At 46.8% G+C, this 20,030-nt stretch overlaps 2 protein-coding genes across 3 annotated transcripts; both read right to left on the bottom strand.

Annotated features, from left to right (window-relative positions):
- Window positions 1–1,350: 1,350 nt before the first annotated feature.
- Window positions 1,351–6,460, bottom strand: alkbh3 (alkB homolog 3, alpha-ketoglutarate dependent dioxygenase). 2 transcript variants are annotated; one of them, XM_068739527.1, is made up of 10 exons: window positions 6,420–6,460; window positions 5,957–6,028; window positions 5,341–5,444; window positions 5,205–5,239; window positions 5,011–5,058; window positions 4,570–4,673; window positions 3,908–3,996; window positions 3,555–3,764; window positions 3,075–3,173; window positions 1,351–2,366 (listed from the first exon to the last, which is right to left on the bottom strand). In XM_068739527.1, exons 2-10 carry the CDS (start codon window positions 6,021–6,023, stop codon window positions 2,247–2,249), a joined length of 876 nt encoding a protein of 291 aa, XP_068595628.1. In that variant the 5' UTR covers window positions 6,024–6,028; window positions 6,420–6,460; the 3' UTR covers window positions 1,351–2,246. The 2 variants fall into 2 exon arrangements, with proteins under 2 accessions (XP_068595628.1, XP_068595629.1); XM_068739528.1 differs by lacking the exon at window positions 6,420–6,460 and having other exon boundaries at window positions 5,341–5,429; window positions 5,957–6,023.
- Window positions 6,461–6,956: 496 nt separating this feature from the next.
- On the bottom strand, window positions 6,957–19,966 carry hsd17b12a (hydroxysteroid (17-beta) dehydrogenase 12a). The gene is made up of 11 exons (XM_068739076.1): window positions 19,748–19,966; window positions 13,017–13,063; window positions 12,695–12,770; window positions 11,338–11,445; window positions 10,815–10,879; window positions 10,665–10,709; window positions 10,221–10,255; window positions 9,419–9,500; window positions 9,225–9,290; window positions 8,284–8,433; window positions 6,957–8,151 (listed from the first exon to the last, which is right to left on the bottom strand). Exons 1-11 carry the CDS (start codon window positions 19,923–19,925, stop codon window positions 8,011–8,013), a joined length of 993 nt encoding a protein of 330 aa, XP_068595177.1. The 5' UTR covers window positions 19,926–19,966; the 3' UTR covers window positions 6,957–8,010.
- Window positions 19,967–20,030: the final 64 nt, after the last annotated feature.

Here is a 20,030-nt window from a genome sequence, read left to right as displayed (position 1 = left end):
CCGAGTGCTGTATAAGTATTAAAAAGTAAATAAACAAAGAACTGAAAAAACTTCCGGCATCTGTCCCTCTCTGACAAAACATAACAGATTTTTTCCGACCCTACAGCTCCTCTGTTTCCTCTCCGGAGTTTGGTAGAAATCAGTTCATGAGTTTGAGGTTTTTTCTTTTACTGAAACCAATTGTCCAGACAGACAAGCCTGAAAAGGCACCTCTCATTTCATATCAACCGTTGCCTTGCATACAAAGTTGTGTGGAAGGAATTAAACTTGTTAAGTCTAGAAACCTAAATTACCTGCGCCTTTCATGAATACAGCGTGTGGTCGCTGCAAACCGTCACTCACTGTCAAGATGTCGTTACAGACGAGTGGCTTTCGCCCCGTCTTTAAACAGCCATGTCATAATCAGGTGCAACAAGACATCAGGTCATCGGTTATTTATAGACTCAGAACTGGGTCCTCCTCTTTAGAACATGGTGTGTATTTACAGTCCAGGGCCAAGTGACGTCCTCTTGATTTTTGCTCTGTGTTTTAAGCATTTCCCCATCCACCTCCCAAATCATCCGGGGCTTCGATTCCCACTTCGTTTTACCTCCTTCCTTCTCAAACATTTGAACGAAAACATCACCTCATTTGCAAGTTAGACTTTTGTTTCTTACAAAAGCAAACTTTAGAAATAAACCTTGAATATGAGAAGAAACTGGCTTCAAACCGGTGAAATTATATGTCCACGCAGGGAGGTTATACTCATTGTCAGTGCATGTTGTTGTTGGTGAATGCAGAACAATTTGAAAAGAGAAGCAAGCTGTACAACTTAAAGAGTGCGCACACACGGCGGTGTGAAAAGGTAAGAACCACCGCTAACCCAGAGCACAGTTCACCTGGTGACCCTCAGAGCTTTGGGAAGACGAGGATGCATTTAAGATTTCTTGTATAAACAGGTAGATCTTTACGTACGAGGGCGTTTAGGTCCACGTCTGATGGTGGAACGGGAGCTTGAGTCTGTCTCAGTTTATCTGAAGCATGATCTCCGTGGTGTCTGGCTGAGCTGCTGCCATTCGGGTCCTTTTCAGGACCTTGAAATGAACGGCTCTGCACAAAACAGATAAACCACATATTTGATTCCGATGGCAACTGTTGCACAAACTCTCCAGCCTCAGATCTTCAGCCAGTTCATCCGTGTGTTTTGCAAACACACACACATGCAGCATATTTAAGTCACAGACATCCCAATCACGACGCTGTATTTGGTTTGAACCTTCCCATCTGTAGAACGCGGCAGCTCAGAATGAAGGTTTGAATCTATAAAGTCAATGAAATGTTTTATCAATCATTATTAGAACACAGGAGAAGTTATGGAAGTGCTTGTTTATTTCAGATCTACAGAATACATTTGGAAAAGGCCCCAAACTGTCCACACAAACATTCTTATTGCAGTCAAAGATTCTTATTCTGCGCAGTTTAAGCCTGTAACTATGGCAACCTCGTGACCCAAATTGTTTGGTTTGATTCCTTCATTTCTGTGGGTTCTTAAAGTTTCCATGTTGAGACAGCAGCTCAGCTTGCTCGTGTGGAACCGTTTGTCTCGAACAAACACTTCACAAAGAGAGAGCTATGGTGATTTGCATTTACAACCCCCCCCCCCCCAAAAAAAATAAATAAATAACACATGCACCACCTGAAACCGTGTGTGTTCGTTCATCTGGCTCTCCATTTATCAGAGGGTTAAGAAAGAACGACATCCTTGAGGGATTTGTCAGAACCAATCTTGTCCAAATGCAGCCTGACGGAGTCGTAATTGGTCCAAATGGCCACTTTGCTTGTTCCTTCTTTTTTTATGGCGGATATACTTTCTACTAAAAGTTCTCCAAGATTGTAACACAGGAAATAATTTAGGTCGCGTCGCATTGACAGCAACAGCGTCTTTTAATGAAAGCAATTTCCAGAAATGAAAGGGAAAGAAGAAATTAAAAGCTTCAATCCAAGTGACTTAAAACGGCAATTACTCCGTTTATAACCACGTTCTGACAATCCCACATGGGAGCCGCGTGACTTCAGCACATTACTGTCTGAAGCCCATGTAACACAATGTGCTGACGTTCTCCACCCGTCCTCTCCTCGGGTTCTACAGTTTTAATTCTTGGCCGTCCTCCAGCCAATCAGATCCACACGTGTGTATCTGTGTTTGGAGTAAACGCAGAACCACAGCACGCAGTTTCCTCGACCCTCAAGTACCTGACCCTGAGGGTTTACTTGGCCGTGAATCGCAGCTTTGTCCCCGGTCTGTGGCCCTCTGGCTCGGCGTGGATGGTTCTGAAGGTCAAGTTGATGCGTGGGCCTCGATCATGGTACTCCTTCGCCACCTGATGCTGGTGGCGACAGAGAGACCCAACAGTAAAATACCTATTTGACTACTACAAGTCAAATAATTCCGGCAGGCACAAGAGGCATTAGATGAAGATGTTCTGCACGGGTCACGTGACAACACACGAGTGCTAAAGACGTTAGCAGCCCCGTAGCCGCTCTCAAACACATGAAGTACTTTAGGAGGAGCGACAGGTTTAGCTAAATATTTAGCTCTCCCGTACAAACCTGTCTCACCGAGCAAAGACGCTTTTTATTAGGCAGAAAAGGACGGAGAAATTACTGGATGGTGTGATCTACTGTCTCTGCTCAGATCTTTGAACCTTTGTTGAGACGCTCAGGGAGGCGCCGCCATAAAACACCGGTGACCTTCTCCCTCGTTTGAAACTCTTCCACCGTCACACAGTGCTTCTCCACTTTTATTAATCCCTCATCCCTTTTGTTTTTCTCCCACTCTTCTCAATTTACACTTTCCCTAAGTGTCTTGAGTGTCTTGAACACAGGACTGTCTCTCACGTGTGTCGAGTCCAAAGTCATTTCACACTCACACAGAGGCAGGAAGTAGACCACCCCATAAAACAAACCCGTTTCCCAAAGATCGGCTAGTTTAACAGTCTTTACCTTCTGATCTAACCCGGAGTCCAGCGGCCGATGCTCTCATGTATGACCAGTTCACCTGCATTGGGCTCTCGCATTTGATTGGTGGAGCCTACCTGCCAATCATCCTGAGTGGCTCCTGACATCAGCAGAAGCGTCCCGTGACTCAGAGCAACCCGGACCCTCTCCACATAGGTGTAATCACCACTCTCCTCCTAAAGCAGAAATCAGAGATGACGCACAGTCGACCGCTACCAAACTCACTTGTGGGAAACAACAAAAAGGTCAGAACGACGGCGTGCACATTTATTAAGGCTCGTTTTATTCTCTTTCCTGATGTTAAGCTTTAATCCAAGCTCGCCGTATTCATTAAGGTGGTCTCATAAAGCATTTATTTGGCCTTCCAAAACCTGCAACTCTTTCTGACCTTTTGCCGTTTCCCTTCACTTACTGGCTGCTGGGAGCTCGGTTTAAAGCTAGCATCGGGAAGGATAATAAAACAAGCCTTAATAAACGCCACGGAGGCTTTAACGACAAGATGAGGAGTCTTCAGGAGATGATAGAGTTAATAACTTGATTCACTCCCATCGGCTCACCGGTGGAGGCTGCTTGCGGAGGCTGAACACTCTGGTGTCCCCCAGACTGAGAGAAGCGATGACGGGCTTGACGCCCAAGGAGGCCTCGTCGTCGCTGTGCCAGCCGATGCCGTCGTGTCCGTCCCGGTACAAGTTGCAGAGCAGCGAGTTGAAGGTGCGGCCGCTCGCCTGCTCCACCGCCTGGCGAACGGAGGCCAGCAGAGGATGCCACTATGAGGAAAGGAAATGTAAAATGTTCAGGAAAGAACAATGCTAATTGATGAAAATGGGGGGGGAAAAAAACAACAAGCCATGAAAAATGCTAAAAAGCAAACGAGGTTCTCCAGTAAAACGATGCGGAACGTGTTTCTCACCTGCGTGTTTGCAGCCATGGTGGAGTGGGAGTAGGTGTAGGGCAGCGCTCCGTACCAGCAGGTCAGTCTGGGCTCATCGTATGTCTGACCTACACAGCACACACACACACACACACACACACACACACACACACAAAGCAACACACCTTTAGCTCTCAACCGCCTGCAGAACAAATGTCTTTTTTCTTATATTTAAACAGCAGCTGTGGACAGTTTGCATAAAAAGAAACAACCATCTATCTATCAGTCATAGCAGTTTCACAGCAACGGAATAGCTATAAATATGTGCGGCCATTCATCATCTTTTGAAAGCCGCTCTCTCTAACAGGGAGCCATCAGAAGGAAAAGAGCAACAGAAGATTAGGCCACTCACAAGAGCCAGCATAGGGTCTGAGCAATGGTTGGAAAAACTGAGCCAAGGAGCTTTAATAAGAAGAGAGGATGAACCAAAGAGGATGTCGGCGAGGTGGCCGATGAAGGGATAGCATCCTTTAACTGCCTTGAATGAAGCATTTGCTCATCATAAGCTACACGTTGGAAAATAAATCAGAAAAATAAGCAAACCCACCCCAGAGAATCCCCATGGTAGTTGGGAGGTTTCCATCACTGTCTCACTATCTCACGTCTTCCATTCTGCCCATTCTTCCATCCCTGGTACTGACCCGGTCTGTAGTTGGTCTTCTGGGACCACGGAAGCTCTGATAACAGTTTACTGAATATCCAGTCAGCCTCTTCTGGAGCAAGGAACCCAGGCTGCAGCCGCAGACTGGACAGATGGAAAGACAAGGCCGACTATTAAACCACGTTTGAAATCACACAGTCTCCCCTGGAAGGCATTCTCAGCGTTGCTGAGCCTTCGGCTCATACATTGCATCGTAATTTTGCTTTTCCAAGTATAAAAAAAAAAAAAACAGTATCGAAAAATGTTATGTTTGTCTCGCTGATGTCACATGTGAAGGCTGAACGTGAGCAATCAGGTTTGGAACAATGTGTTGTGCCATCTAGTGGAACTCAGATTAAATTACAGCTTTGTCAGCTCTACCGGTCTGGGAGTAATATAATTATTGTCGCACGAATAAAGGTTCTGTCTGCAATGTCCTCACCTGGACACTCCTGAAGGTCCATGACTGATGTCGTAATCACCTGCCTGTCTAACCACAGACAAATAACCGCATTAGCCTGATATGTTGCACACGACCAGACAAGGAGCCAAAATGCCATAATAATAGTCAAATGAATTTGAAATTGATCCATCCATTCACTATCAATCCAAACGTCACTCAGAAGTGTCACTTACTCGATCACCTTCTCTGGAGGAACGGCTCTAATGGGCTGCAGTGGGGAAAAAAAAAAGTACACATAAGCAGCTCCTTGTAAATCATTAAACAGGCAGTAAAAACAAAAACGGCCCAAATATTCTACTGATTTTGTACCTTTGAAGGTTGTTGAAACTCAAATGTCTGATGTGTTTGCTGTGGCCCTCCTCCCCAAGATGCTGCAGGAGGAGCAACATCTTGGGTTGCTTGGATGTTTGGGACTGCACAACAAATACCAAAATAAATATATATCGCAGTTTTCTGCATATCAGAAAGGTTAACAGAACTAAGAACATGTTTTTCTTTGGCCTCTGTCCAGCGTTCATGGGATTAAACCAAAACTCATTGATGGACTTTAAATAAACTTGGGATTGTGTTTATGTTATATTTGTGTTTATGGCAGAGGAACCCTACATGGTTCCACGTTGTGTACCATTGTTAGATGGAGCTTTTTCAGTCATTTACATATATAAAGCACAAACTACCAAACATATTTATACATATTTTATATTCACAGGGGTCGTACAGATACGAATTCAAACATTCCAAATCACCAGATCTAGAATGTTACTTGGATCCAGATCGGACTTTAATACATCATCAATCTTATTTAGATGACAGTGAAATTTCGTTTCACATTATCCATATATTTTTAGTATTCTGCAAATGGAAAAAACTAACTATTGTCAGCGAAACCAACCAATACAACAGAGTTCTCTGATCCGCAAATGACCTGTTCGTCTTGGCAGCTGTTTGGCCCAGGAACCCTGGACTCGTGCGCGCTGACGCTTATCCGACATCACATCTGCAGGACGATGAAGGAAAACGCAAACATTTCACTAGACACACTTTATAATGCCATTGGCTTCCAGAGGAGATAAGGATAACTTGTCACCAGTTATGAAGGCATTTAACAAATATTGTTTTGGGACTATTGAATTAAGTATGCTGAAAATAACTTGTTTCAAAGTAGCGCATATTCCTACATTAGTTTAGTTTATTTTTAGATTTATACATATTCTACTGCGTCGTTTGTGATCCGAAATCTGTACCCTTTTCTGATCCTTCGCTAGCCAGGCAGCTCCCAAGCTAAATTAGCCAAAGCTGCCGAAAGCTACTTTAACAAACGTTCAGCCAATGTGATAAACAAAAACAGCGGCATGTCAAAGGTTGAAATAAATATTTTACTAACTTACCGAAGTTACCAGGCACTGGTAGAAAGGAGAACTCTACATAAACACACAGGTATGGCAGCCGAGGCGCGTGTGCATCACAAAGAGGAGACCGACCCGGAACTGAGAAATGAAAACAGGTTCCGGCAGTTCTTTCCCCCCCCCTCTCGGTTTCAAATCGATTTTTCTTCACATCGTTAGGATAAATCTCACCTTAAAAAGGGGTCCCCAACAGTTGTAACACTTTTTTTTTTGTCTGATGTGCAGGAAGTAAACAAAGTTTTAGGTGTACAACATTCATCATTTTCCTTTCAACTATACATTCTAAAGTACCAAAAATAGAAATTGAATATCACTGCACTCGGAAGTTCTCCATGACTTTCGCAATGTGATACAATTTCACGTTGCCATGCTTAAATATATCTGACAAAAAAACAAATGTGTAATTTCGTTCAGATTACCGCGACCGGGGGGTTATGATTAGGGAAAAAGTAGACAATACTACTGTACTTCCGGCTTGTCCCGTGATGGGTAACCACAGCAAATCAACTTTCTCCACTTCACCCCGTTAGCATTTATTTAATTATTTTTATTAACAGACCATAAAATAAAAAAAAAACCTGCAGTATGCAAGCTGTGCATTTTACATGTAACAATTAGAATATCTAAACATTTAAAAAGAGTCTTTACACAAGAAAAAGCATATACAAGGCACCATACTTGGACATGTTATATCAACTTATATTTGGGTACTCAAATGTGCATAAAGTTTTGTTTTCCAGCCTGTAGGCAAATGTGACGGCACAGACATCGCTACAAAATGTTCAGCTCTATGAAATAATTTCTAAACATTGAATGATTTAAACGTGCGAGGCATTTGATTACGAAAGGACAGCAAATAGAGGGAATAATTGAATGACATTCAAAACAAGTACAACCAGTCAATACCTGCTCGTCGAATCTCAATGGCCAGCATTAATATCAGAAGGCACTTGCATTTAATTCAAAAGTAACAAAACTTCACAAGTGGTACATCGGTGCAACAACAACCCACCACAAAGCATTATTTTAAATGTACTGTAAACACATTTTGAGAGGAGCCGATGCATGACAACATAGTTCAGTAAAATGCTCCCTGGCACGAGAAGCAGAGGTCACCATCTTTCGATGGCTTGCACTGATGGAACAGACAGACAGACAAAGAGGTGTTTGGCTCATGTGTTAATGCCATATGAAATAAATAACTCTGCATATGGAATTAGATATAAAAACAAACACCACCACCACCACTTTTCACTGCTTACAACAGCAGGAATAACAAATTACTATTAATCACTACAATTTGTAAAGCTATGATTTCACCATCAGTGTCAAGTTTTAACGTCCTTCTATAAAAGCAGCATTTTAATCATGGTTCCAGCTCCTGCCTTCTTTTGGTTTTCATCTCTGGACAAATACATCAGGGCACAAGTTTTAAAAACAGTCACACTTTGATGTGCATTTTCACTGAAGGCACAAAGGTGAACTATCAAGCAACGCCAGAGGACCGATCACACAAAAATCCCTTTCCTTGAATGGAAAGGCAGAACACTGGCTCAGCTTCCAGCAGCACCCTTTATTCATTCTTCAAACTTGTACCATTTCTCTGCTCTCGCAGCTTTCTCCGCTGCAGATATCCGGTACGTTGCAGACGGTTCATCCGGGCTCCCAGGGAGATGACAATGCTGCTTGGCACCAGCCTGGTGGTCACCCAACCCTGTGAGGGAGCAAACAAATGAGGATGTCAGACACTCCATAAGAAAAACGGAGCAACTTTAGTTGATGCGTATATATATATATATATATATATATAATTTATAGGTTGAGAAATTAAGATTCGACTTCCTACCATGACGGCGTGGGGGAAATAGCCGTTGGTCTGGGTCTGCAGACCCACGGTGTTGAGTTCGGCCGCCACATAGCGCTCTGGGGTGGGCTTGTCTAGAGTGGGAGTCCTGATACGAGTCATTTTTGTGGCAACAAAGAAAGGCAGCACACTCTGAAGACAAAACAAATTAATGAAATTAGCTTTACAACTCAAAGCCCTCCTGGCACCAACAGTTCATTTTTTAAGCCCCACAGATGAGCAAATATGATGTGACCTTGAGGGTCTGGACTCTGAGTTTTTCCCTGATGCATTTTGACTAAATACTTTTACCAGTTTGATTATCAGACAAAAACGCACGTAGGACCGCCTTGATTTTTAATGTATTTTTCAATCCTTACCCATTAAAGTACCGTTATTGGTTATTAGAAAAATGCCATACCACCAACAGTAAAGCAATTGAGTCAACAACTGAAGGACATTCACTATGGAAAAACGTACAGCACAACTGTGACTGAAAATGGACTCATTTACACAAAGAAATAGTCATTAGTGAAAAAAAGACCTGGAAAAGAGACATGCTCGTCTGGCATCGATGAGCCTTTTTCCAAGGAAAGTCCTGCATTTCCTTACTTTTTGGAACGTAATGTTATCGCGAAGATGTGAAACTAAATGGAGTAAAAAAAACAAAACACTCAGGGTTTGCTCAGGTGAAACTCTAATACACATTTCGACCACAGGGTGGCGCATGAGGAACCAGAGGGTGCTAAAAACAGAACAAATAAGTTCTGAGTGGAAAAAAGAAAAAGGTTTTCAAACATTCCTCTGCCTTAAAAAATGGATCTTAAAGGTGGTTCATTCCACAGTCTTCAGGGTGGACTGGCTGGGAGCAACATGTAGGATTTGGTTTAGAAACAACACATCCGAGGAGAAGGATTAACCAATCAGACAAGCTCCAAACTCACCTGAACGATGATGCCTTGACGCCTGTACTCCTCCTGAAGGCAGCGAGAGAAGAAATCCACAAACGCCTGTACTCAGAAAAGGATGAAAGATGTTCAGCTTTTGCAAAATCCACCTGTAAAATGTTACCGTAATCTCCAAATGACAGAAATGTTGTTGGAAGACAGTGACAGACGAGTACGGATGTCGCACCCACCTTAGTGGAGGAATAGACTGTAAGCAGAGGGATGGGGAACATGCCACTGGCAGAGGAGATGTTCAGGATGGCACCTTTAGACCTAAAAACAAGACATTTAAGAGTCCAGATTCACCGCTTGTCCTCCCGAGAGACACATAATCCAATATGATTCCAGGAAGTGAGACTTGTCCAACATCCTCCACTTTAATGATGTCACACATCTATAGTGCAAGACGTTCCTCAGGATGCAACGCCCTGATGCCAGAACACCACAACACATTTTCATAGGCCAATATTTCTCCAAATTCAAAAACTTTCAATGGTTTTCCAGGTCTAAATGGGAGCCCTGTGCCGCCCCCCCCCCCCCCCCCACACACACACACACACAAAGTAATGCCCCACACACTTAAACAGTGAGGTAGTGGCCCTATGTGTTGCCATGGCAGCCTGTTGCTGCAGTGATGTAGTGGAGCGACGCTCCAGCCTCACACGGCACCAAATGTGCCTGTGCTGTGATTGGCCGGCGGGAGTCACATGGGAACCGAGCAGCCAATCAGGTGGGAAGAGCACTTTGTGTGAATTGAAAGCTTGTCAGCATTGGGAACAAAGGAGGCGAGGGAAAGAGATGCAGTGACGGGAAGGGTTGGTGAGGGATTTCTTGCCCTCCTTTACGAAAGCCACATCTAAAGAGTAAATCCACCAAAATGCTATCCTCAAGAAAAACGGGCCTTTCATTTTGAGATCCCCCGTGCCTCATTCACAACACCGATATTTGACTGCAGTCGCGTCGCAAAACATGGAAGCCTTTCATTCCACTCACCTCTCAACCATTCTGGGAAGCACCAAACGAGTCATCTACAGACACAAAGGAAAGTTTATTAACCACAGCAGCCACACAAAAACAAAGAACTGGGAAGGAGAAACAAGAGGGTTTGGAAAGCAGCAGAAGATGTTCTATTTAGAAAAAAAAAAAAAAAAAAAAAAGGAGAGAGATGCGTGGGTGGCGAGTACAGACAGCGTTGGTGTAGTCCACCGTTGCTTTGGGAACAACCGAGACACTGCAGGTACTGTGTTAGAAACAGCAGAAGAGGAGAGGGGGGGGGGGGGGGAAGAGAAAGAAGAAACAGAAAGGGGAGAAGTGAAGCAGAAAGCTCCCACAAATAAAGCTTCCAGAGAATACTTGAGGCAGGATAGAGATGCGGAGCGAGCCGAAGGCATTTGGAATTTTTCCACCCGGAGGCGTGTAAGTGTGAGACCGGCTTACCTGACACAACGACGTCATGTTGACATTGATCATGTTTGTGATGAACTGAAACAGAAGGCACCAGTCAGCCAGAGTGATGTTCACACTGCGCCGCTAACCACGGCTCCATGACAGAATTCCCCCCACCAGGAGGTGGAAAATGAAACTCACATTTTCCAGGTCAGGGATTTGGAGGTAGTACTCGGGATAGGCGTAGGACACACCCACATTGTTGACTGTTGACAACAAAAGACAATTATCCTGCTGCTTGCACAAAATGACGTGGTGCTGAATAGATCAGAGGGGTTTGAACTTCCACCACAAGGTGGCAGCAAAAGCAAGCAGGTGGCAGCAGCCACACCTCACAGAGGAGAAGACAAGAAAATACAAATAAAATAGATTCCTCAAAAGGCACAACTTAAAAAGCACAGCGTGGCAGACAAATAAGTGCAACCGTGAACCGACAATTAATTTCTGATCGAAATGTCAAAATTATTTATGAAAAAATAAGAGCTTAAAACCAGCAACAAGAAGTTTCTCTAGGCAGCAACTCCCAGCAGAGAGGTTTGCTACAGCTGAACTCTTGCTATTGAAGCAAGTAAAAACAGGACTAAGTGAACATTTTCTGAATACAGTGAAGCGGAAATTGACCCTAAAAGTCATCAGCAAAGTCTTTAAAAAAATGAGTTCTTACCGAGAACGCCGATCTCCAGACCGTCCAGCTCTTCCTCGATCTTGGAGTAGATGTCAATCTTGCCAAAGTCAACTGCAATGGTCTTGGTTGGCACGCGGAACTGCTCCTCTGAAGGGACAAACAAGCATCCGTCAGTCCTATGGTTTCAGTGATATCACCAACGTCAGGCCTTCATGTGCCACAAAGTCAGTCAGGATCACTCGGCCTAACAACAGAGATTAAAATCCCTCAATCCACTGAAACGAACGGGATGCGAATCCAGGCGATGTCAGACTTGAACTTGGGATGGCGCTGTGCACCAACAGACAGAACCACCAGCGCTTCCCCCACATCTCCTCCTCCCTCCACCTCCCCTCGTGTTCGACGCCTGCAGCAATTAGAATTTATTGTCCAAAGACTGGCTGATCGGCGGTGGGGAGAGCGAGGAGAGGAAAATTCCTGGGATGTGCCTCGATAACGAGTCGTACCGTCAGAGTAGTCAGGGTCGAGAGGCGACAAACAGACGGCGGGAACCTAGGAGGGCTGCGTGTAGAAAGACAAAGGGAGGTTCGGGGCGGACGCCCCCTTCACTGCCATCATCATCATCATCTGGTTGAGATTATTGTAAAACATCAGAGCCACTGAGTCCAGGTCAAAAAGCACCGAGGCCAACGCTGCCAGATTAGAGGGAGCATTTCTGGTCAGCAAGGTAGACGACGAAAAGCATTCGAGACGATTAATAATCACAATGAAGGTACGGGTGCTTTGCCCGGCTACATGGAAAAGGCTGGCGTTGACAGACTAATCATGAAGGAGGAGTAACAGAGTTTGGCATGCCACACCCGGCTCGTGACTACCCCACCGCCCCCCCGTGTAGACCTGAAGCACGACAGGGGTAACGCACTGTGGGAGACAGACGGACACCGAGCGAGTCAGGGAGAGGGCACCGGTGGAACATTCCTATTCCGTCCTCGTTACAGATCTGGAAACGTGCCCGCAAGGAAGATGGTGAAGAGTTCCCGTCTCGCACCAGCGCCAAGCCTCTGCGCTCATGAATGAGATATTTATAAGCTGCAGCCTTTCCTCGTAGAAACAGGTTGGTCCGCTTGCGTCTATAATCAGGACTTCATCCGACTTCCGTCGTACCGAGAATGTAGGAAAAAAAGAAATCAGCCTGCAACGCTCACGTCTCGTTTCTCCGTTCGAACATATATTCCCAATCCCGATGTCGAGGGTTTGCCCCCGAATCCAAGCCTGCGACACCCCACTTCCGGGGTGGGAGGTTGCACATCGCTGCCCGATCATACACACACACATCCTCACCCGAAGAGGTTCGCATGATGTTCCGTGACACACACACACACACACACACACTTACCAATCGACTTGGCCACGCGATTCAGCTTGAGTTGGGTGCGACTGATCAAGACCATGGCGAATCCTCGGCGTGCCAGCTAGGAAGGAAACGACACGAGTCAGCGTTTTGGTGACAACGAGCAGAGACAGGAACTTTAAACCCAAAGTTGCCCACACTCCTGGAAACTTTAGTGGAAGTGTAAATCCAGCAGAGAGACGGACTCCCAAGTATGTGTGAGAAGAGTGTTTCACAACATGCCTGTAGGCCCTGCCGTGGCCTATGAATGCACAATGCGTGTGTGTGTGCGTGTGTGTGAGTCAGTTTTCCTGTCCAGGAGACTCACCTCCTCCGCATAGGATTTCCCGATTCCATCGGTGGCTCCCGTCACCACTGTAGAGAGACAGAAGCAGGAGTTGCAGGTTAGTGTTGGTCCTAGGCTGCAGGTCAAAGGTCAAGTCAGATTCTGGCCCATTTAAATCGCAGGTGCCACGACTTTCTGAAAAGGTTTACCGAGATCTGATCCGGCTGCTGCACGGCTAAATCTTACGACACACCGTCACCGCCCGGTGGCATTATATGGGATTTCACATGAAGCGCCGCCATCGGCAGACACGCCCTTCTTATGTGGCCTTAAGACGAGGTTAAAGGGCAACCGTTCTCAAAGAGGGGGGTCCTACGGGGGGGGGGGGGGGGGGGGGAGGATGTGGTATTGAAGCTGGCGTGAAGTACCGACTGCTACAGGGTTGATAAGAAGCTCCTCTCATGAGCTGAAGCCTTTAGGTTCACGGATTTTCACAATTCCTCTCCCAGAATCAAATTCATTTGCATTTCAGACTCAGGTTTAGGATAGAGAAAGATGGAAAACCAGGGCGGACCGGAGGAAGAGATGCAAAGAAAGGTTGGTGCAAAGAGGACGGGGGCCGATGTTCTTGCGTTCAGTTCCCCTCACCTCGTCAGGCAAGCCGGGCTATTTTTAAACTGCCCATCAACCTCAGCATCTTCTTGACTGACGGGAGGACGGGGCGAGAAAGGCCGGATGGGAGGAGGGAAAGAAGAACAAGGGAGGCAGAAAAACAGACAGAACAACAACAAAAAAGGTGGCGTGGCGAACAGGGATTGGGGGCCGTCATAAATTTACACGCACAGTTGTGCATCATGAATATATTATTGGCAGAGCTTGATGAAAGATTAATGGAGGTAGAGGACATTCTGTAGCAAAGAGATGAGAGAGGGGATGCAGGGAGGCGGGGAGGCGGGAGCAATGACGAACGTGGAGCAGCAGAAAGGAGGAGGGGAGGGCGAGGAGGGATCCTAGGGGCGGCTAAAAATAGAACCGGAGTGAAGCAGGAGAACGAATGAGTGAAGGAGAAACAGAACAGAGATGGCGGCGGAGGAGAACAAGTGAGTGAATGAGCGACGAGGAGCGGAGAGAGAGAAGCACAATGTCAAAAGCAAAAACGAGAACAGAATCCCCGGTTATTTTTAAACCCCCCCCAGTGTTAAGAATGAATCGCTCCATGGCAGAAAAGCCTCAATGGGCTTGGGCCGTACCAAATCAGGCTCCTGCTGTGGATGCATGTGCTGCAAAGTAAAATGGCTGTGGGGGGGGGGAGGGGGGGATACCGCAATCTCAAGTTATTCTTGTCAAATGTAATCCATCAGATACAGGACTCCGACGCGACGCAGAGCACAGCTTCTCAAAACGGCCAAGAGCTGCAATAATCTCCTCTCGTCTCCCGAGCACGAATCACAAAGGACAGGATGGGAACAAGAAACCAGTTAGCCCACAGAAACGCGACTGGAGCTCCACGTCTGCTCATCAGTAGCAGCGAGAAACTTTCCGAGGCACGTTGTACCAAGAAGAGGAGCTCCGAACGAGGGCGCCGCCCGGGATCATTTCCTCGCAGGGCGACAGTTCCTTAGGAGGAGGAACGACGGGTCACGTCAGCTGAAGCAGAACTGGATAGAACGGAGGACATGAAACGCAACAATGGGAGCCTCGGCGAACCGACCACATTCCTGTCACACCCGGTTTTGACTATTATCTTTGTTTTCGGTTTGTTGTTTTTATATTTGACTCTTAATAGTCAAATGTTTGAAACAAAGCATTCATTCATTCATGACAAACAAACCCCCAAAAGAGGGCAGCTGGGATGAATGAAATTCCTGAGTTTCAGGTGCTGGAACAACACCTTGTGCAACGCCCGACGTGCACGAGCACCGTCCGGAACCTGAACCTGAAGACAGGCCCAACAAACGCAGAGTGAGACTTTGATCTCTACGAAAACTGTTAACGAGACGATAAAGAAAATGAAAAGTCGTGACATTCAAGTCAGTATTTCCATAAACCTGGAGAATGTTGAACCCAAACGGAGGAAGGGCGCCCGATTGGCTCATTCAACAACTACTAGATATGCTGGATTTCAGATTTGTCATTCAGTGGAGATTTTGAAATCTAAATAAGGATCAGAGAAGCGTCCAAAGGATGCACCCATTTTAAATGTGACATTAGCTCAAATCTGGCAACACCAAATCTTAAGGTTTTAGATACCCTCTCACTTTTAAAATATCAGCTGTTCTTAGTCCAACACATCAAATTAGAAAATATCTTCGGACGTTTCAAACCCACCGGTTTGAGAGGGAATAATTCCGGCAGTTTGGATCATCAAATAAGAGGAAATATAATAACCCTACCCCCCCCCTCACACACACACACACACACACACACACGTGAGCGTTGCGTCTGTGACAGATGTAACGCAACAAAAAGCTTCTACGCAAGCAGCAAGCACGTGACTGGCTGACGCGCAGGGATGCACAACAAAGGCTGACCGTGTGCCGGGGGGGGGGGGGGGGGGACACATCAGACTGGTGACTGCTGAGCCCCTCCCAAAGACCTGGGAGGGGCTCAGCGTGTGATGCCATGAATGCACGCACGTGTTGGAGGGGATGTGTGCACGGCATTCATTCAGTCTTCAGAACCCAACGCCCCCCCCCACCCACCCACCTATTCCAAAGACCTAGAATCCTGGTCCATGCTGGCTCTGAAGCCCCCTGAAGGGGGCGCGTTTGCACCACAGCTCTGCTGTGCTTAATGCTGCACATCACATCCAGAGGCATTGACCCCCCCCCCCCTCCATGGCAGCGGCGCAGCCTCTGCTGCTGCCTGCTCACTATTCAGAGGGTCTAAAAAAAGCAGCAGGAGTAAAAATAGCAGCGCTCCTGCACTGCCTCGTCTGGGAGCTGCCTGCCTGCCGCAGCACCTGAATACCAACAAGCCCCCCCCACCTCATCCCTCCATCCGAACCCGGCATCACGGGTCAGGAAGGAACACGACGTCTGATCAGATGAGCCAAGATGGGGAAAGGGTGGAACACCCACCTGCTGTTAGCTGGGGAGATCGTCCGAGCCAGGTCGACATGAGGAAGAGGAGGGGGGAAGATGAATGCAACTGTTAATTCACTGATGAAGTCAAATCAACTGATTGAGTGCTTCAGTTGAAGAGGAAGTTTGTTTTTTGGGGGGGGGGGGCGGGATTCAACTTCTAATGCGCACAAACACACACACCCCCATTAAGATTCTCTGTGAGCAGAGACTGCGGTCCTTGTATGCCCCGCTCCCGTTATGTAATCTGTCGCACCCCAAACTCGCCTATCCATGAGCAGACCCTCCTACCCCGCAAAAAAAACAAAAAAAAAAGATGGGAGGGATGCAGCAGAAGAGCCAACCCCCCCACACGCACGCATTCAAACAGCACAAGCTGCTTTAAATAGCAGGGGAGGGAATCACATGGGGAGGGGGGGGCACGTACTTCAGAGCCCAAGATAGAATCAGCATCTATATTTGGTACAGAACAAAAATTGTCATGCCCCCACCATTCCATTTCTGACCTTAAAAATTAATCAAAAAAACAAGACGATAATGGTGATCAGTTCCAGCCAGGGAGCATTTAATTATCTGTTCAAAGAAAGGAATAAAAAAAATATCATGTTACTAAGAAAACCAGAGTAACCCCCCCCCCCCCCCCCCCCCCCCGAAAAGGCTGCAAACACCATCTGTCTGAATGTAGAATGAAAAGATGGAGAGACAAAGGAAAGTGAAGAAGAGGATGGAACTGCAGCCTCAGATACACGTTTTGGATTGGGGGGGGGGGGGGGGGGGTGAGCATCAGATGAGGGAGATGCAGCGGATTTTTCCTCCCTCCCTCGTTTCTTTTACCCAGAATCCCTGGGTCCAGCACGTGTCACCGAGCATGTTCATCATACGAGCAGAAGCGTTCTCCTCTCTCCACCCACACAAAGCACTAGGGGGAAGCACATTCACAAGGATGAGCCGGAGACCCTGCCTCAATCGCGGCAGATGGAATTCATTCACGGATGTGCATCTTCCTCACTGAATGAAGTCCGAGTCGATTCAGAAAACACTGGATTTATTCTGATCATAATTAAACACTCATTCCTGGGGACTTAGTTCTTGCATCAGCGCTGACCCGGGTCTGTGTTGCTCTGGTGCTGTTCTGATGAAAGGCTGCATCCTTCTTATACAACAGGACCACTTTCTCTCCATGACGCTAAAGGTGTGTGTGTGTGTGGGGGGGGGGGGGGGCTTCAAAGACACGTCACATCACTACCCCCCCACCCGTGGAGAAATCTCCAATTTACCCCCCTATAATGGAGATTTACTTCAATGTATAAAGCATCAATACCTAGAAAAGCACTCCGAGTGCAAACCTCCTCCAAGCAGCTCGTTCCCCTCCTAACTGGATCTACACTGTCCACACGGTGATCTGGATCAGCACCAAAAGGTTCTAGATCGTTCTTGGTATCTTTACACACCAACCATGAAAAGTCACTGAATCAGAGTTGATGTATTTTTTTTACTGATTCTTGAATCCTAAATGAGTTTCAATGTTAAAATTTAATATTTTTTCCTGACCTTCTGGATCCGATCTGGGTGAAATTCGGTGGCGAGATAGAACCCCCCCCCCCCCCCCCCCCCCCCCCCCCCGCTCTACATGACTGTCAAATCCCATAAAGATAGGCCAATAACCCCAAGATATTGAGGAACAAATGTTTAAACTCCATTGCAGCAATGTTAACGAATACTTCAAATACAGGATCTCTTCTGGATCGTCACCAAAAGTTCATCATCGGTTTCTGGTACTAGTGAGAACATTTAAAAACAACTCCGTGTTTTTAAAATAAAGAGTATACATTTAAAAATATATAGTTTCAAAAATGTAAAATACGTGGAAATAAATGCAAAGATTTATATATAAATAAGAATTAAACATAAATGAATGAATGCATTTTTTCATGCAGCACAAACTGTTTTATTTCCACCTGAAACCTGTCTGACGACAAAATTGTTTTCCACGCGTTGCAGAGGCAGCCATGTGGAAATAGTGAAATGATGACGTAACGTCAACGCACACGATTTCACGCGATAAATCTCTTCTAAAAGATCATAAAGAATCTTCTTTTAAGTCAGAGTTTAAATACAAGCCCAGACTTTCATAAAAGACTTTTGCAACAACTTGGAATGGAGACGGTCGAACAGAGTAAAAATAGAACTCATGACATTTTATAACAGATTAGAACTCCCAAAAATAGCACAAGCTCTTGGCTCATTGAAAATAGAGACATCGCTGCCAAGTTCGCTCAACCGTCAGGAGAAGGCTGTTGCGACGGGCGCCCAAATTCTTCAACAACCAACCAACCCAACCGGCCCGGACCTGCGCGTCCGGTCCAACCAGCCGAGAACGGACCGGCGTGCATGAGACAGCGCGCTTCCAACCGTCGGGTTGGAAAATAACTCCCAGACTCGTCCGACTGGTGGCTGCATGCAGGCAGCTCGTTTCGGGGCGTGGTTTGTAAGTTCACCTGTTCCAAACTGATCAGGTGAAACAAAAAGGAGAGATAATTATAGCTTCCCCGAACAAGGAGGCTGCTGATTGGGGGATTATCATTCTAACCCCTATTCTCCACACAATATAATATTTAATGGTTATAAAAGAAAGCCCATAAACTGTCCGTGGCGCGCGCAAGAAAACATCAAACAAGATACGAGAATGAACGGAAGGGGGGGATCAATTGACCAACCATTGATGACTAAGCGATGAACAAATTCATGACTCATCGGTGCGCTCTGGTATTCCTCCGCATAGCGCCCCCCCACACACACCACGCGTTTCAATCCCTCCTTTGGCCAAAAAAGAGACAAATATTCAAACCATCTGGGGGATGATTGTTTTAGAAATAACATGAAGAAACTGGGGAGATTATCGATCCACCCCGACGAGCTATAGGCAAATTACGCAGCAAAAGGCTCCAGACGCAGCAGCCTCCACACAGGAGACTGATGAAGAAGTGGGTCAAGCCATGACGGGGCGATTCCCCATGACTCGGAGCCAGAACGCACTTCGATTAGACCTGAAACTCGCCCGCGCGAGACAGACCGGCGACAAAATCAATCACATCCGGTCCAGAGTCGTTGCAAACGGGGTGGGGGACTTCAAAGCAGTCATGTTGGATAAACTGAACGAAATGACGGATCAATGAGAACGATCCAATGTAGGGCACGTTTTATTGGGTTTGTCCTGCGTCACGCGGACGGACTCCTGTGGGTTTGGAGCGCGCTGATTGAGCGCTCACCCACATTAAAGAGCTCACTGAAAACTGCGCACAGTCTGCGCAATTTGGCTCCTGGCTCACCACTGTGGGGCATCCTTCCCCCCCCCCCCCTCCCCCCCTCCCCAGCGCCCCATATGTGGGTGAAACCGCTGAGTAGATCGCCACAGCAGCAGACAGTGCTGCGTTATCGACGCGTGGAAGGGCCATTACCTCTCCCAGTCAATCAGCAGCGCACCTGCGCTCGTTACGCAACGCCGAACGTCCCGCTGAATGAAACCACGCAAGTGCGCCAGAACGCAGCTCGTCTCGCCCCCAGAGGGAACTTTGGGCTCGAATAACACCGTTCTGACATTCATGCGTCGAGTTCGCGTCCCAACCTGCGCGGTCCTCTCAATGACCGTGATGGAGGTGGCGTGGGGGAACCGGACGTGACCGAACTCACCTGCCCATTTGCCCAGCCTCGGCGACAGCAGCTTCCCGTTGCCCAGGACCCAGATCCTGATGCCTGCGAGCAGCCTGTAGAGCAGCCACACCGACAGGCAGGCCACGGTGAGCGCACCGACCCAGAACAACGGCGTCTCGGCCCTGCGGAGCGTCTCCTCTACGAACATGCAGCTCATGGCAGCGGCGCGTGTGCGTGCGCGGAGACCTCAATTTTAGGCAATGTGCTCTAATTTCCGAGCCCCAACGCGAGAGAGGGTCCCTTTATAGAGAGGTTGTAGCAC

This window comes from Brachionichthys hirsutus, chromosome 5 (assembly GCF_040956055.1).
Source record: "Brachionichthys hirsutus isolate HB-005 chromosome 5, CSIRO-AGI_Bhir_v1, whole genome shotgun sequence".
In the NCBI taxonomy this organism is placed as follows: Eukaryota; Metazoa; Chordata; class Actinopteri; order Lophiiformes; family Brachionichthyidae; genus Brachionichthys; species Brachionichthys hirsutus.
The sequence above is the reverse complement of the archived record's forward strand: the minus strand, read 5'-3'. Positions and strand labels throughout refer to the sequence as shown.